At 37.3% G+C, this 18055-nt stretch overlaps 2 protein-coding genes across 2 annotated transcripts; both read left to right on the top strand.

The window, feature by feature from the left end:
• Nucleotides 1–3676: 3676 nt before the first annotated feature.
• Nucleotides 3677–5999, top strand: LOC125477995 (aluminum-activated malate transporter 13-like). The gene is made up of 6 exons (XM_048585578.1): nucleotides 3677–3944; nucleotides 4079–4225; nucleotides 4603–4875; nucleotides 4988–5100; nucleotides 5276–5419; nucleotides 5673–5999. The coding sequence occupies exons 1-6, from the start codon at nucleotides 3677–3679 to the stop codon at nucleotides 5997–5999; spliced, it is 1272 nt and encodes a 423-aa protein (XP_048441535.1).
• A 10442-nt stretch (nucleotides 6000–16441) lies between these two features.
• On the top strand, nucleotides 16442–17554 carry LOC125478116 (uncharacterized mitochondrial protein AtMg00810-like). Its single transcript, XM_048585903.1, has one exon. The coding sequence runs from the start codon at nucleotides 16442–16444 to the stop codon at nucleotides 17552–17554; it is 1113 nt and encodes a 370-aa protein (XP_048441860.1).
• The last annotated feature ends 501 nt before the right edge of the window (nucleotides 17555–18055 follow it).

Raw genomic sequence — 18055 nt, 5'->3', positions numbered from 1 at the left:
TTAAAATTTGCTTGGTATGAACTCAATTAAGTTTTGCATTTGCATCCCGCAAAAATTACAATGAATCATCAAATTTACATATATTTAGATGCAAACACAAGAAGAAGATAAAAAACTTGACATCTCAATTACAATCGCACAGCTAGCACAAAGCAAAACAATGAAAGTAGATGTAAAGGCAATATTAAAAAAAAAAATTGATTGAAACTTATATAAAGCCAGCTGAATCAAAGCAGAATAATCTTGAACAAAATGGTAACACAATTTTCATAATAATTTTTATATTTTTAGTTGTGCTAAATACTCGCTGAGCTGGTTTCATTAAAAAATAATTCTTCTTGCAAATTTTTTTGTCTATTTTATTAGACTACGCAGTAAAATACATATACATATTGCCACAAACTTTCCTTGGACTACAGCCCACCGTAGCCTTTTGTGTGACTACGCCAACCTTTATGATAATCTAGTAGTGAATTGACGGTCCTTCGAAATGGGAACCTCAATCTATATCGTGTCAAAATACTGTGGTTAGTTCAGTGGTGGGGGAGTTATATGTAGAAAGATGTTGGAAAAATAATAGTATTTAGGTTTTTTATTGTCCGGATTCCCAATTAGGGTTGTTTTATCAAAAAAAGAATTATGTTTAGTTCCCTATTTTATTAATAAGCTAGTCAAGATGAAGCATCTAGTTTGTAGCATTTTCGGCAATTCTACTGTCAATAATAATTTGTTTCTTCGTTCATTTGATTTTCTGATTTTTAATTTGGTATCAGAGCAAGTTTGATCCTTCGAAATTTGATCTTGATGGGTATCAGTTTGTCTATTTGTTGCTTCTCTGTTCTGTTGTCGTTTAAGTTACTGTTTTCCGTAGTACTGAAATGTCGAGCCGCACTGGAGCCGGACTCTATGGCAAGGCGCGACTCCGACCCTTGCCCATCGCATGGACCTGTTCGTCTGCATCTGCATCCAGCAGCCGCATCACCCTCGCTAGCAACCTAACCTCACCGAATCCAGATCATCTCCACCATCATGTCCACCTACCTGAACTCTGACCCGCCACCGCCGCACCACCGTCAGCATCCACTGCCGCACCATCAGAGATCGCACTCACTTCTCCCTCAGTAAACCCTATGTGGAATCCGATTGACAATTATGGGGTTTTTTGGTGAAAGAGAAAAGGTCTGTGAACAGTACTGTACTGTGAAAGGGTAAAAGAAGTGAAGGTGGGATCTAATTGGAGCATCCAACTCCTCCAATTGCTGTGTTGATTTGTTAAAAGGACAAGGAAATAAAAAACATGAGAGGGATGTGCTTGCATTGTTGGGAAATTGAAAAGAAATTGGCTCTTGAAGGCCACGCGCGTGTTTGTTTTTTTTTTTTTTTTTTTTTAGAAGTTGTCATCTACAATGATCGCTTTGGACTGGTGACCACTTGAGTGATATGAACGTGGTAGATTAAATTTTTTGCTTTTTCGTTCAGAAGTTTGTTTGAAACCTACCACTGACACTGGCAGGACACTAACATTAGAATCTTGCACTGGCACTAATGTTGAAATCTTGCATTAGAATCTTGCATTGGCATCGATGGAATTTCGTAGTTGAATTGGCATCAAAACTTAGCATAACAGAACTTATATCCACATCTATCTACTGGCAAACTCAGGTTGTATATCTGGATTTAGTGCCAAGTCCTTTAGGATTCGGCTTTGTTTGTTTTTTTTTTTTTTTTTTTTTGCCTAATAGAATTAGGTTTAGTTCTGTGTGTGTGCGCGCGTGCGCTTGTATTCGTTTAGTATTAAGAAGGTAGTCAAGATGTATTTTTTAGTTTTTAGCCTTCCCGATAATTCTATTCTTCGTTAATAATAGTTTCATAATTTTTGTTTGTTCATTTAATACCCTGATTTTCAATTAATAGACTATATCTAGAATTCAAAACACGCCAATGTAATTAAAAAATATAAGCATAACATATATAGTTTCCATTAATTTTGAAGGGAAACAAATCATCTTATCAGAAGTTAGCCAACATGATCACGTAATAGACAACGAAATTGTATATGGCCAACATAAATAAGATAAAAGATGTTTACCAAAAAAATGCCATAAGGAAACCATAGACAATAGAGTGGCATCTCCACTATGAGTAAAACGTGGTGTCATTTTCTATAAGGATCAGTGTTTATCGTACGTTTAGTATTTTTTTTAATTTTCCAGTTAACTTATTCTCTATCCTTTTGACTCGTTTTCAGGCATCTTTCTGAAGAAGAATTGATTGATTATTTCTCCCCTAATTTATGATATCCAATTAAAATATACTTTTGTCAAATCCCAGTCTCAACTTCGCCGTAGCATAATATTGTCCGCTTTAGGCTTCAGCCACGCCCTCACAGTTTTGTTTCTGGGAACTCCGACGAGAACTTCCCAGTGGGTCACCCATCTTAGGATTGCTCTCGTCCGAACTGGCTTAACCTCGGAGTTCCGATGGAACCCGAAACCAGTGAGTTCCCAAAAGGCCTTGTGTTATAGGAGGTGGGCATGTACATATAAGGCACATCACCCCCTCTCCGTTAGTTGATGTGGGAATCCAACCCACTTAAGGGGAACCTAGCGTCCTCGTCGGCACATTCGCACCGAACGACAGAGTGGCTATGAAACCATTCTATCATATCCCAGACCAGCTCCACCGTAGCATGATATTGTCTGCTTTGAGCCACGCCTTCACAGTTTTATTTTTGGGTTTTGGCACGAGAACTTCTCAATGGATCACCCATCCTAGGATTGCTCTCGCCTGAACGCACTTAACTTTGGAGTTCCGATGGAACCCGAAGCTAGTGAATTCCCAAAAGGCCTCGTGCTATAGGAGGTGGGCATGTACATACAAGGCATATCACCCATTTCCGTTGATCGATGTGGGATCTTACACGTTTATCATAAGATCAGCCACACGTTTTCTGATTCCAAACTAACTTTTTAAAGTATTTTATTGGACAAATGCATACAAGTTGTTTATCAACAAACATAATATGTGATAGTAACAGTCGGATAAAATTATCTTTGAATACATGAAGCCTACTGTCAAGTCTACACGTATTCGCGATTTGTTGATAATCTTGCATGATAGGACAATGCAACCATGCATGTTTGTGAGTTATGAGCACTAAGCTTGGTGATCAGCCACCACGATGAAAATGCGAAAACAATTCATTTGGCATTGGCACAATATTGCGTATACAAAATATGTTGTTGCGAAAAGACAATTCTCCATATATTATACACTAAAATGGCATTGGCACATTGCATAGAAGGCACCCTCGTGCATGCAAGCGTGTTCCACTAGGTGACTATAATTTTATTAATTTCCTTCAAAACCCTATTTCTGATAAATGCGCACATACAGCCAATGTTGGTTTTGAGGCATGTCATAAATTTTTAGGGTACTGGCGTTAAATTGAAGTGGCGAGCCCCCAGCAAGATAGGTCCACTTTAGGTTAATATCTAGTTACTATATATATGTCCCATCTTGGCTACTTTTCATGGGATAGCCGTGTATATATAAGCACGATTTCTTCCTTCCAAACTTCACAACTACAAAGTGAGTGATTTGTATTGATCTGTCTAGCTAAAACAAGAAAAAAAACTAAGAGAATATTTCTATTAATATTTCGTAGCAGTAATTTATGGGTTCGATCCTTGTACTCAAAAATATTCAAGACAAAGATGAGAGGCACAAGTTTTCAATTTTCGGAATTATTTCTAATCTTAAAAATAGAATACTTGATCAGAAAAGCAAGCAATATATGAGAAAGCTGCTTCACAGCATCAAGGTTGGAGTTGCCCTAGTTCTGGTTTCACTTCTCTTTCTTCTCGACCCTTTGTATGAGCAAGTTGGAGAGAATGCCATGTGGGCTATCATGACCGTCCTCGTCATTTTCGAGTTCTACGCAGGTTAGCTCTATTTCTATATTTTGGTTACACTGAAGGATTTCACTCTTTATTAATTTCGATTGTGCTTAATTTATCCAACAAAAAAAAGTCATTAAGTTACTAATTAAGTATGGTAACAATATATTTATTTTCAGGTGCCACACTTGGTAAGGGCTTAAACCGTGGATTGGGAACAATTTTAGGAGGTGCTTTGGGGTGCTTAGCTGCAACTTTTGCTCGAAAAGTTGGTGGAATGGGCAAAGGCAACGCTGTATTCATCGGTTCTTCGGTGTTTATCATCGGTAAGATTAAGGCCATCGATTAATTTTGATCTTTGATTATAAAGTGCTCAAGTACAATTTCGCGACGTAACTTTTATAGTGTATGATCTTCTTTTTTTTTTTTGTTAAATATATATATATGGTGCGTGGTCTAAATATTGTACAAAGTTGGCCTCCAAAAAATTTGGAACTTCCACCTTACCCAAGAAGATCGTGGCGCTTTATCCACGTACCATGCATTACAACAGATTTTAATGGTTGATGACGAAATAGTGATCCTATATTATATATATAAAATAAAATTTTTGAGTGGTACGAATTGAAATTTATTGAATAAGGGGAAAATAAAAGAATCAAAGCAAAAAAGATAAACTAGTTAAGTAAATCTTACATTTCAGGTGCATCTGTGACATATTTTAGATTAGTGCCAAGCATTAAGAAAAGATACGACTATGGAGCCATGATCTTCATCCTGACCTTCAATCTAGTAATCGTATCGGGTTTACGTGCCCAAAAAGTGTTGGAATTAGCTCGTGATCGTCTTTCAACGATCGGGATGGGATTTGCTGTTTGCATATTCATAAACTTGCTGGTCTTCCCCGCATGGGCTAGTGATGAACTTCATGACTCTACAACTCATAAATTTCAACTCCTAGCGGACTCAATTGAAGGTAATATACAATTAAAGCATGTATTGGTTTGTGTTAGTGATTAAAGTAAACGCATGAACCATCTAATTAAGAAAATAATTAACCATCTTGTCCCATAATTGATGATTTGAAGGATGCTTGGAGAATTACTTCAGACAGGACAATGAAAATATGAAGGATAACCAGACTTCCATTTCTAGTGGTTGCAAGGCGGTGTTGCACTCCAAGACAAAGGATGAGACACTGGTATAATACTCTTTCATGCACATTTTATCGATAGCGTTGTTATTTGTAACGCACATTAATTTATTTACACCCTTTTCTAGTAATTGAAAATATAACTCACATGTAAGTTGTTTTTTAATCAATTATAAGCAAAAAAGTGAGCTCACGGTGTTCTATAATTATGCATATATGTCAGGCAAATTTTGCGAAATGGGAACCATGGCATGGAAAGTTTGGTCTCCACTACCCATGGACAAAATACCTACAACTTGGAGAGCTTCTTCGAGAGCTAGCTACCATTGTCATTTCCCTGAAAGGCTGTCTTCAATCTCCTAAACAGGTACATATATACGCATAAAATAGCCTTTGCTTAAATTCTTTTTGGTTCATTTTCTTTGAGTAGCAGTGTTATACTTAGACACTTAGTACTGAAAAGGAAATTAATACAGGTGGGTTTCACGTATAATCGTATGTAGGGGCTACTTCTGTTAAAAAGTGTGTCGGAAAATGTATAGATTTTGTGTATTCAAACATAATTATTGATTTTTTTTTTTTTTTAAGAAATGTTCTTAGCTGTTGTGTGTGATTGTTAGCCTTCATCGAGTCTGAAGCAGTCAATCGAAGAGCCTAGTGAAGCTGTTGGGGTGACACTTGTATGGAGCCTAAGAGAGCTTGGAGAGAGCCTTCGGAAGATGAGACGATGCAACCAACAGGTTGTGATAGTGCCCAAATTGAAGTCAATGAGACTAGAGCTAAGTTCGATTGTTTCTCCAACTTCTAAATTTGGACCAATAGACAATGCTGATGAACTTGCGATTGCAAGCTTTGTCTTCTTGTTGACAGAGATGGTTGAAAAGGTGGAAGAATTGGCAAAGGAGATTGAAGAACTTGGAGAGATTGCTGGTTTTCATACTAAATAGCTATAGCTATGCCTATATATATATAGACCCTAATATTCTCAACTACGGTGCATAGCCATTTGCCAATTTTTGGCCTACAAAACTCCATGTATGTTTTGAAATTATGGGACTTAATTTGGAAAGGATGCATAGACTTAATTTGGAAAAGATGCATAGCTAGCTATATTTATGGTATATTCACATATTGTTGTGAACGGTGTGATGTGAATGCCCATTAGAATGAAAATCACAGTGTTACATGGCCTAAATAGTGTTAGTGTGTTTTTACTATTTTGGTGTGTAGATTTTCCAAAAGCACTAAGGGAGATGTTGGATGAAAACCTCTATATCTGTTTGTATCATTATTAACAAAAAAGGGTTAAAAGTTGAAAGAATTATACAAGTTTTCCTCACTTCTTTACTTCTTCATTTCCCTTGTTCGACACAAGTGAAGAAAACAAACAGAGTAATACATTGATCTTGTTCCACTTCAATCTCCAGTGCAGGTTCTCTCTCATTATTTTTTATCTTTTTATAATACGTTATTAGCACGACACTCTAACCAGTTTTTATTTCCAAAAAATGTTTCCCATAAGGATTTTACTATTTCTATTCCTTCTCTTCCTTACTTGCTTTGTGATCCCTCGCCACCACAGTGAAGATCTGTTACCTACATACCTTTTTCTAATCTTCATGCTACTAACTACTTATATTTTTTTAATTTCTTATTTGGTGTTCTGACTACTAACTCAGTATTTATTTATGTTAATTTTGCAGTAAACTTTAATGGTGCGGTATAATCACTCATCATGCACAACATATTTAATTTTGCTGCTAACTTGAATGGTGCATTGTGATCGCTCATCATGCACTACATATTTCATTTAGTTGCTAACTTGAATGGTGTAGTATAACCACCCATCTGCACTACTTTATTTTGTTGAAGAAGGTGTTGTATAATCTCCTATCCTGCACTACTTTATTCTGGTGCGGTACAATTGCTCTTCTCATTAATTTTTTTTAATGGTAGTAATATTCAATATTGATGACAATGTCTATGTAGTAAGTATTACTAACTACCTAACAATTTTTTATTTGATGTCTAAATTAAGTAACCTTGAGCTTGAAGTTTTGAGTTCTTGTCATTTTGGCCTAAAGTTCAAAAATGAAAATTTTGTAAGTATGAGATGTTCTAATATTACATTATCTTGGAATCCATATTATTGCAAGTTCTAGCACATCTCATTTTTCAGGAAAAAAGGGCGAACTTAGCAAAGCTTGATCTTATCGCATTTGAAATAACTACCTTACCTGGGTTGTAGATGCCATGATCCATCTTGAGGCATGCAATCTTAGGGACACCATCTAGAAAGGAAACGCAACATCCTCCCAAGATTGTGCGAAAGCCATGATCTTCATTTGTCACCACATCCATGAATGATTGAAATGCCTTGAGAGATAGATATAATCACCACAAGGCAGCGATTCTCCAAAGAACTCGTTATGATTTGACACATCTGCGAATCCAAAATTTTAAGTTAGTTGCTAGATATAATTCTGCAATGTTTAGAATCAACTCCCAAATGAAATTTTGTGGGCATAATGTTATTGAAGCAGACATGCTGGAAAAAAGCATTTAGTACTTTTCATGCATGTAAGCGAAATTTTGCAGTGGTTGAGTAGAACAATGAGCTCTAAATACTGGATTGGTGCCAAGCCCAGAAATGAATGTTGTTTCCCTTGAAGCAATTACCGCATCCTTTCGTGGCATTAATTATAGATGAGAACATGGCCCCAAGCGAGGCCAATGGAATAGAAAGTGTAAGAACTATGGTGCTCACAATTACAATCAACTTCCACAGAATAATCCAAACCCAAGCCTTAAATAATTTGGACGAAGGTGGTGTAATCGTCTCAATAAGTATTTAAATCAAGGAAAGACATACCAATGATATTATTTGTCTTATGTGTTTATTAAAATATCTAACTTTGGATTTGCTATAGTGGCAGTATATGTTGATAACATCAACTTAGTTGGGACTCCTGAAGAGCTCAACAAAACTACTCAATATTTGAAAAACAAATTTAACATGAAAGACCGTAGAAAACAAAATATTGTTTTGGCATGCAGATCGAGCATTGTACTAATGGAATTTTAGTCCATAAGTCAAGTTACGTGGAAAAGGTTTTAAAGCAATTTAGCATGGATAAAGCTCATTTGGTCTCTACGAAAGATATTCCACACAAAAGAAGATGATGAAATAGTTCTTAGTCCAGAAGTATCATATCTGAGTGTAATAGGTGCCTTATTGTATTTAGCATAATGTACTAGACCAGATGTAGCTTTTTTCAGTCAACTTGTTAGCAAAATATACCTCTGCTCTAACAATTTGATATTATAAGGGAATTTAAGGTGTTTTACTGTATCTTCATGAGATAAAAGTGTGGGCCTACTCTATTATGAGAAACCCACATATGGCCATAATCTTTTTTGATAAATAGATGTTGGTTTTCAATCTGATCTGCATAAAGCCACTCACAAATTGGATATGTGTTCACTTATGGAAATATAACAATTTCATGGTACTCAACGAAGCAAACACTAGCTTCTGCATCTTCTAATCACTCAGAAATGCTTGCTCTCCATGAAGCCAATCGTGAATGTTTTTAGTTAAGATCAATGATCCATCACATCTAGAACTCATGTGGTATGTCTTAATGAACGAATACTACAACTGTCATTGAAGACAATGCAACTTGCATTGCTCAAATGAAGGAAGGATTCATCAAAGACGATAAGACTAAACACATATCTCCAAAGTTTTTCAATATACATGAGCTTCAGAAGGTTAAAATTATTGAAGTCAGACAACTATGTTCCAACGATAACGTAGTAGGCCTATTCACCAAATCTCTACCAAAGTGTACGTTCTAGAAACTGATGCATGGTATCGGATTACATCGACTCATTAATTGATCAAATTGAAGATTACGGAATCAGGGGGAGCATCCATGACATGCGATTTTTCCTTACAAGATTTTAACTAGGCAACAAAAGCACATTCGATACTATATCAATAATCCAAACAAAGTTGTACTCCTTTTCCTCGCTACGATTTTTTCCTATTGGGTTTTTTTCAAGCAAGATTTTAATGAGGCAACCAATATTGATATATGAGCATCCACGAGGAAGTCTTATGAATGGTGTGATATGAAGGCCATTAGAATGAAAGTCAAAGTGTTACATGGCCTAAATAGTGTTAGTTTTGTTTTTACTATTTTGGTGTGTAGATTTTCCAAGCACTAAGGAAGAAGTTGGATGAAAACCTCTATATAAAGAGGTATGTTTGTCTCATTGTTAACAACAACAAAGAGATAAAATTTGAAAGAAATTATACAAGTTTCCCTCACTTCTCTACTTCTTCATTTTCCTTATTAGATACAAGTGAAGAAAACAAACAGAGTGATACATTGATCATGTTCCACTTTATTCTCCAACACAGGTTCTCACTCATTATTTTTTACCTATTTATAACATAAATATGTATTAATTAACCGTGTAACTGAAACTATGACAGATTACTTTATCATATAATAGATGGTTGAGATTACTTCATCATATAATGTGTTTTTATGCATGCATATTGTTTGGAAAGAAAAAAAAAATTTGGATTCGGACACGTTGTGCCTAACTTAAGACTTAAGAAATTTTTATACGACAACACACTCATAAGGGTTGGGATCCTTGGGACTCGTATATAGTCAGGTTTGTAAAGTGAAGAAAGGGTGACTAAATTTTGCCTTGCCTAAAGTTGTCAAAGTATGCTTAACCTTTGGATTTTAAATCATTCCTGGTTATTAAAAATAAATTACTAAAACATTTTATAGTCTCACCAAGAGAGAAATGGTTAAGGATTACTCATTGTGAGATTTCAAACCTTGTGAGTGTGCTGCCGTATAGAACAGCCACACGCACTCCCAACTTAGATTTCATCATCACTCACACCATAGAAAAACATATACAAAATATGGGATAGATTAATAGGTTTGGCCTTAATCTCTATTCTTTACCAAGGTCCCTTAACAAAGCTGTAGGCCAAATAAGATTATAGGATTATGACCACTCTATCCCGGCATCAATACTCATGTCTTAAATAATGTCATGATCTTATAAAAATTCAGTTTTCAGAAGCAAATATAATTTGACCCAAAATGTCTGTTAGAAGAAGACACATATGTAACAAACAACAGGATAATCAAACATAAGACCAATCAAGTAAGACAAATACCAGTATAAAAATATGGATGGACGGAGAAACATATAATTATAGTGATCAAGATTAAGAAAATCCATAAAAAGAATAATCCAAAGTTGAAACACTTCAAGTCTGTTAAGATCAAGGGGCATCACAGCAAGAAGAAACAGAGAAAAAATTGGGCATTCATCTCATGAAAATTGCAGTAACCCTTACCCTAATCGGACTCGTAGGGTTTTCCTAAGCACTCCAGACAAAAACGTGACAAGTCTTCTATGCAACGGAGGATTGTACACAGCTGGTGATCCTTTTTCTGTTAGCCTAGGTACGTGTCAAAATGCGATGGACGGTCAGCAGTTCTTGTTGGTTGTGCAGTAAGGTATGAGCACTACCCATTTACGTACTGACGGATCAGCCTAATCAAAGATTGCATTAGCTAGCTAAACTGTCTGTTCAATAAGTTTGATTTCCACTAGCCACTAAATGATGCTGCTGCAACATTATCTAATTTCAGTGTGTACTAAAAATCTTCCTATTGTGATGAATGAATGGGATAGCTATCTTTTCATGATTCAATCTTTTCTTACCTTTTGGAGACTGCAATATTGCGTTTTTGGTAGTGGGACGTGAAGATATATATCAGTGCGCTGATTGGTAGAGTCCTACAAATCAAGACACCTTTTTTTCGTTCTTTTTTAGGCACAATTATTCCGTCAAGAAACTAGAACTGAGTACGGCAGTTGCATATGTCTTAGTAGCAGGCCAAAAATATAGCCAGAACGGATTTTCGCCAACCAAAATATCTTTCAAAAACCAACATGAATTTAAGAAGTAAATGGTGCTATTCACACATCCATTTTTACCTCCCACACACCCTTGTTAATTTTTGCTGTTGAAGTTCTTCCATTCATTCGATCGGACGACCGAAAATTGAAAATGAATATAAGAAGTAAAAATAGGTGTACCGATAACACTATTCTATTTTTTCCCGTCAACTTACTTTACTCTAAAACAGACCCAATTAACATGGGAGTCTTCTTCTTCGCAAGAGTAGCCTCTACAAATTCTCTCTCTCCTCTCATCTTTCTCTCTCCCTCTGTTTTCTATCTCTCTCAATTCTTTTCAAGGCATTTGGTGCGGGAAGGGGTGCAAATTGGATTAAAAATTTCAATCCGAATTGAAAATTTCCGTTTCGAGCAGTCCAAGCATTTTCAATTTCGAAAATGTCCAAAAATTTTGGATGACAAATGGAATGTACCTATCCAATCCAAATTTCCAAATTTTTGATCCAAAATTTTTCAAACTTATTAACCAATAGACACATGTCTATTATCTATTGGTTACACTTGTCATCACTCAATTGGTTAAAGTTGTTAGTGAGTGTTGGTTGTTAGAATTTGGTGATTAGTTGAAGTTAGTTAGGAAGGGTATTATTGTCATAGTCAAAGGATATGGATGCTATATAAATACAATGTAAAGCTTCTAGCAAAATATCAAGTAATGAAAATGTGTTGTGATTCCTTCATCCCTAAGCTTTATTTTCCTCTCTCTCTCTATTTCTTTCAAAGCTTAAAGTCTCAACTGTTATGAAAACTTAGTACTACAACAAAAAACCATGCATATTCTTATTTACTCATGTTTATTACTATACTTAGAACTGTATTATCTCATATTTTGTATATTTAATCATACTATTATAATTAAAAATAAATAGTACAATCATACTTACTATTTTATCTTGTCTATCATGACTTTATTTCATACATACTCGTAACGGTCCATTATCATCGGTTTTACATCAAGTTTTCCGTTAACTTCAAGCACTCTATGTCTTTTCTTAAAGTATTTTTCCAAGTCTTCCTCTACTCCATTTGTCAAGCCTCCATCTATAAAAGAGCAATTTTGGAGCTCGTACAAAGGATAGTTCTCATCCCAAACCCAATTCCCATCAAACACGTCACACGCATTGCTTCCTTCGTCAAGAAATCCTGGCAGTACTTTCCCACTCGATGATGATAACGGTAATGATGAGCCATGCAATCCCCCCAGTGTTAGGATATAAGTGTGTGGAGGATATAGCCATGTGTCACAAATGTATTGGTGGAGTTAGTTAAGAGTGTGGTATTTATAAGACAAGTTGGTCACAATTGAAAGAAATGAAAGAAAACAATTGAAAGTTTCCCTCATCTCTTTCTCTCTTTGTTTGCTTTGGCTCTTCGATACTTTTCCTCCATTGTTGCTGCACACTACCTATAAATACCTTGTTGACATGGTATCAGAGCCGGTCAAGGCTGACGCCGTCGTCTGACGATCTTGCCGATCTCGGTGCTTCCGCTTTTTGTCGCTCTTTCGGTAGTGTTCTCTCGGTTTTCTTCTTGTTACAGTCGGTTGCCCTCTCAAACCCTAACATTTGGGGTTTCTTGGAGACTATTGCCATTCGTCGTTTTGGTTGAAGGTATCAGTTGCGTTTCTTGATTTCTTGCTTCTGTTTGAGAATCTTGGTGTGGATTACAGTGTTGCGAATCGTTGATTGTTGATTTGTCGAAGATTGTCGGTGAAGTTGTTAATTTCTTGAGGATTGTTCATTTCTTGCTTATGTTTGTGAATCTTGCTGTTGATTGTGGTGTTGATCGTTTATCTCAACTAGTTAATTGCTGATTTGTCAAAGATTGTTGATAGTATTGATTTCTTACGGTTCTTGCAAAAATTGTTCATTGGTGATTAATCATGGTGACGTCTGCACAGTTAGCTCTTACTCAATCCCCCATTTCTTCCCTTATACCGAGTGTTGGAAATACTGTTACGGTCAAGTTAGATGATTCTAACTATGTTACTTGGAACTTTCAAATTGAATTGCTCTTGGAGGGCAATGGCATTATGGGATTTCTTGATGAGTATATTCCCTGTCCTGCCCAACATAATGCAATTGAAACTGCTACTAGTACTGTGATTGATACCTCCTCTCTAACTGATGATTACAAAGTTTGGAAAATTCATGATAGAGCTTTGATGACTCTCATTACTGCCACTTTGCCACCTGCTGCCTTATCCTGTGTTATCGGCTGTCAAAGTTCCAAGGAAATGTGGGTTAATTTGAAAGAACGATTCTCTAGCATGACTCGAACGAATATTGTACAGCTGAAGATTGATTTATAGAACATTAAGAAAGGGGTTGAATCTATTGATCTTTATCTTCAAAGGATCAAAGATAGCAGAGATCAGTTAGCTGCAGTTGGTGTAAACATGTCTGATGAAGACATTGTTATTGTTGCTCTGAGAGGTTTACCACCAGAGTACAACACTATAAAGGCTGTTATTCGAGGGAGAGAAAACCTTGTTTCCTTGAAGGAACTCAGGTCGCAGTTAAAGGCTGAAGAAGCAACACTTGAAGAGGGCTTTAAACAGCCACTGATGACTGCAATGTATGCCACTAATTCAGGTTCTGTGTATGAGTCCGGTGGGACATCTGGTACTAACTCTTCTACTTATCAATATCTCCCTGGTTCTCAAATGATGCAAGGTGCTTCAATGCCTAATATGCCACAGCTGGTTCAAATGCCTAATATGGTTTCACTAGGTCAAGTACCTCAGTACACACAATTTCAGCAATTGCCTCTTCTAGGACCGTATGCTTTTGTGTCACAAACTGGATCTGGGACTTATAATAATTTCAGGGGGAATAATTTCAAAAATAAAGGCAAAGGGCCGAAGTTTAATGCTAGATTTCAGGGTTCTTCTCCCACAAATGTTCAAGCTCACGCTAATTTTCACAATGTTAGCCCTCAATCATCTTCGGTGCAACCTTATAATCCTTTGTTAATCTGTCAGATTTGTGACAAAAAGGGTCATTCTGCGCTTCATTGCTTTCAACGTGGTTGTCAAATATGCAATCGAGTGGGTCACACTGCGGCTACATGTTTTGATAGGGGAAATTCAGCAATGTCTCAGCCTATGTACTCTCAGCCGTTTCAGCTGTCTGGTTCCCAGATTCACCCTGTGCAACATATGAATTCCAAGTATATGAACAATTCATCTGTGGCACCACAAGCTTAGTCTCCTATGGCTTTCACTGCAAGGACCAATCCTTCTCCCTCTACACCACAACAAGAGTTTTGGTTGCTTGACTCGGGTGCAACCAATCATATAACCTCCGAGTTGTCCAATTTGCAAGCCTCTACTTCATATCCATCTAATGAATTGGTCACTGGAGCTAATGGAGAAGGTTTACCTATTTCTCATATAGGGCAATCTTGTATTCCTACTCCTTCTCATAAATTCCAGTTAAACAACATGCTTTGTGTTCCGCATCTATCTCAACATTTACTTTCTATGTATCAGTTATGCAAAGACAATAACTGTCACTGTATTGTTGATGAATTTTTTGTGTGTATACAGGACAAGGTCACCAACAAAGTACTCTTCCACGGACTGAGTAACAATACCGTTTACCCTCTTCCCTTGTTCAAACCATCCAGACTTCAACCTACAGCATATCTTGGACAGAAAGTGCATGCTACTCTTTGGCATTGCAGATTGGGTCACCCAACCAATTCTATAGTTCAGTTAGCTCTTCGTAAGTCAGCTATTTCCTTTCCTTGTAATTCCATACCTCAAACATGTATTTCTTGTTTGAAAGGCAAGTTTACCAAATTGCCGTTTCCATTAGTAGCAGCCAAATCCAATGTACCCTTTGAAGTCATACACACGGATGTGTGGGGACCTGCACCTATCATGTCTATTGAAGGTCATAGATATTATGTGTCCTTTGTAGATGAGTGTACCCGATATACATGGATTTTTCCCATGATAAATAAAGCTGCAGTTTGTGATATTTTCATTCAATTTCATGCTTTCATTCACAATTTCTTCTCTGTTAATATCAAAGTGTTGCAAAGTGATGGTGGTGGGGAATTTGTTGGGTCTGTTTTTCAAAAGTTTCTCAAAACCAAAGGCATTTTGCATCAAATGTCCTGTCCCTACACTCCTGAACAGAATGGGTTGGCTGAAAGGAAAAATAGACACCTAGTTGAGACTGCAATCACCCTACTTCAACAAGCATCCCTTTCCTCTAAATTTTGGTTTCATGCTTGTGCCACAGCCACTTATCTTATTAATCGAATGCCTACTCCTGTCTTGAAAATGCAATCTCCTTTTGAAGTATTGTATCACTCTCCACCTCGCCTTGATCATCTCAAGGTGTTTGGGTGTGCTTGCTATCCTACTTTGAAACCATATAGACCAAATAAGCTGGCACCAAAAACCACACAGTGCATATTTTTAGGGTATGCAGCTCACTACAAAGGGTATATTTGTTATGATATTAAAGATCATAAGCTCATTGTCTCTAGGCATGTTGTCTTTGATGAGGATAATTTTCCCAGTGTACCAATGCATTCATCTAGTTCACGATCACATGTGTCCCACTCTCCGGTTCCTCATCCTAATACTTTTCAGCATCCCTCTCTTATTCCTATTCCCTTTCCTCCTGTTGATTTTATACCTCCCCATATGTCTGCCAATCATAATGTTACTCAGTCCTCCCCTTCAAGACATGGTGATCTTGTCCCTGATTCCACTTCTTCCTCTGTGGATACATGTTCACCATCAGTGGCACAGTCTGACATTCATCCTGATGTCACTGTTTCTCAAGTCCCCGAACTACAACCTGTTTTAGTGTCTCAGATTCCTACTCATCCGATGCAAACCAAGTCCAAGTCTGGCATTTTCAAGAAAACGGTCCTTCTTGCTCAGGTTCATGTGTCTTCTGTCAAAGAACCACAATCTTTCACAGCTGCAGCCAAGTCTATTGAGTGGAGGACTACCATGGAAGAAGAAATGGCAGCCTTGGTTAAACAGAAAACATGGCAGTTGGTTCCCCTTCCACCTAACAAGAATTTGGTTGGTTGTAAATGGATCTACAAGGTCAAAACCAATCCTGATGGTACAGTTGCTCGATACAAGGCCCAGTTGGTGGCCAAAGGTTTTTCCCAAGAAGCAGGTCTTGATTATTATGAAACCTTTAGTCCTGTGGTTAAGCCAACCACAGTGCGGCTCATGTTATCTTTAGCTGCAACTAAAGGATGGAGATTAAAACAGCTTGATGTTAAAAACGCGTTTCTGCATGGTTTTCTTGATGAAGAGGTGTATATGTGTCAGCCCTAAGGATTTATTGATCCGGATCACTCGGAACTTGTGTGCAAATTGGAAATGTCTCAATATGGCCTTAAACAGGCCCCTCGGGCTTGGAATGAACGTTTTACCAGGTTTCTTCTTACCTTGGGTTTCCAGTCTTCATATGCTGATCCTTCTTTATATGTGAAGCATGATGGACAGTCTGTGGTTGTCTTATTATTGTATGTTGATGATATAATTCTCAGTGGTGATGATGAGACTAAAGTTCAAGCTGTGATACATCAGTTGACTAGTGAATTTGATATGAAGGATTTAGGACTTCTTCATTATTTCCTTGGTCTTCAAATTGAATATCAGACTCATGGTTTATTTGTGCATCAATCCAAATATGTTTCTGATTTACTCAAGAAGACCAACATGTTGGATAACAAGCCTTATACTACTCCTTGTCATCCAAACCACAAGCTACTCAATCATGGCAGTCCTCCCTTTCTCGATTCAGGCCTTTATCGGAGTATTGTTGGGTCCCTTCAATATTTGACATTTACTCGACCGGATATCGCTTATTCAGTTAATCAGGTTTGCCAGTTCATGCACTCTCCTCTCGAGAGTCATTTTGTTGCTGTTAAACGAATTTTACAATATCTCAGAGGTTCCATGTCTCTTGGTTTATGTTTTAAACCTGGTCTGTTGGATATTAAAGCCTACACAGATGCTGATTGGGCGGGTGATCCCAATGACAGGAGGTCCACCACGGGGTTTGTCGTGTTTTTGGGGTGTAATCCTATCTCGTGGAGTTCTAAGAAGCAGCATACTGTTAGTAGATCCTCCACTGAAGCTGAATACCGTGCTATGGCGACCACCACTGCAGAGGTGGTTTGGTTACAGCAGTTACTCCAGGATTTACATCTTCCGTGTCCTGATATTCCTCTTCTTCACTGTGACAACATCTCTGCCATGGCATTGGCTACGAATCCTGTCTTACGTTCCAAAGCCAAACATATAGAAATCGATTGTCATTTCGTTCGTGAACGTGTTCAGCAAGGCTACATTATGTTGCAGTTTGTCAATTCTGCAGATCAGCATGCTGATATTTTCACCAAAGGATTGTGTTTTCCTTTGTTTAGTTCTCATTGTACCAATCTTATGCTTGGTAGTACCTCCCATAAGATTGAGGGGGAATGTTAGGATATAAGTGTGTGATATGTGTGTGTGGAGGATATAGCCATGTGTCACAAATGTATTGGTGGAGTTAGTTAAGAGTGTGGTATTTATAAGACAGGTTGGTCACAATTGAAAGAAATGAAAGAAAACAATTGAAAGTTTCCCTCCTCTCTTTCTCTCTTTGTTTGCTTTGGCTCTTCGATACTTTTCCTCCATTGTTGCTGCACACTACCTATAAATAGGCAACCCCACGAGAGCAAATCCCGCTGATAACTGTAGGTTAATCCAAGTACGAGAATCAGCTAATGAAAATGACAGTGACCAAGAAGAAGCCAAGAATTCCCAGAGAAGGTTCCAGAGGGTTGAAGCATTTGAACTTCTTGAAGAACTACGAGTGGATCAGTTTTTCGTCTGTGTCCAGTGTGGAGTTGCAGTGCTATTAGCCATTTCTTCGAAAAACAAAAGATTGATGATAAACGGGACCGGGCGATCGAATTTTTTGGTGGTTGAAGCGACCGAATGATT

This window comes from the organism of the source record quoted next, unplaced genomic scaffold, assembly GCF_019419815.1.
Source record: "Pyrus x bretschneideri cultivar Hongxiangsu unplaced genomic scaffold, Pyrus_bretschneideri_v1 Contig23, whole genome shotgun sequence".
Classification (NCBI taxonomy): domain Eukaryota; kingdom Viridiplantae; phylum Streptophyta; class Magnoliopsida; order Rosales; family Rosaceae; genus Pyrus; species Pyrus x bretschneideri.
The sequence above is the reverse complement of the archived record's forward strand: the minus strand, read 5'-3'. Positions and strand labels throughout refer to the sequence as shown.

Coding starts and splice junctions, on each gene's coding strand:
- LOC125477995 (XM_048585578.1), top strand. CDS start 3,677: ATGGGTTCGATCCTTGTACTCAAAAATATTCAAGACAAAGATGAGAGG. Junction 4,876..4,987: donor CCTAGCGGACTCAATTGAAG/GTAATATACAAT, acceptor GATGATTTGAAG/GATGCTTGGAGAATTACTTC. Junction 5,101..5,275: donor AGACAAAGGATGAGACACTG/GTATAATACTCT, acceptor CATATATGTCAG/GCAAATTTTGCGAAATGGGA.
- LOC125478116 (XM_048585903.1), top strand. CDS start 16,442: ATGTCTCAATATGGCCTTAAACAGGCCCCTCGGGCTTGGAATGAACGT.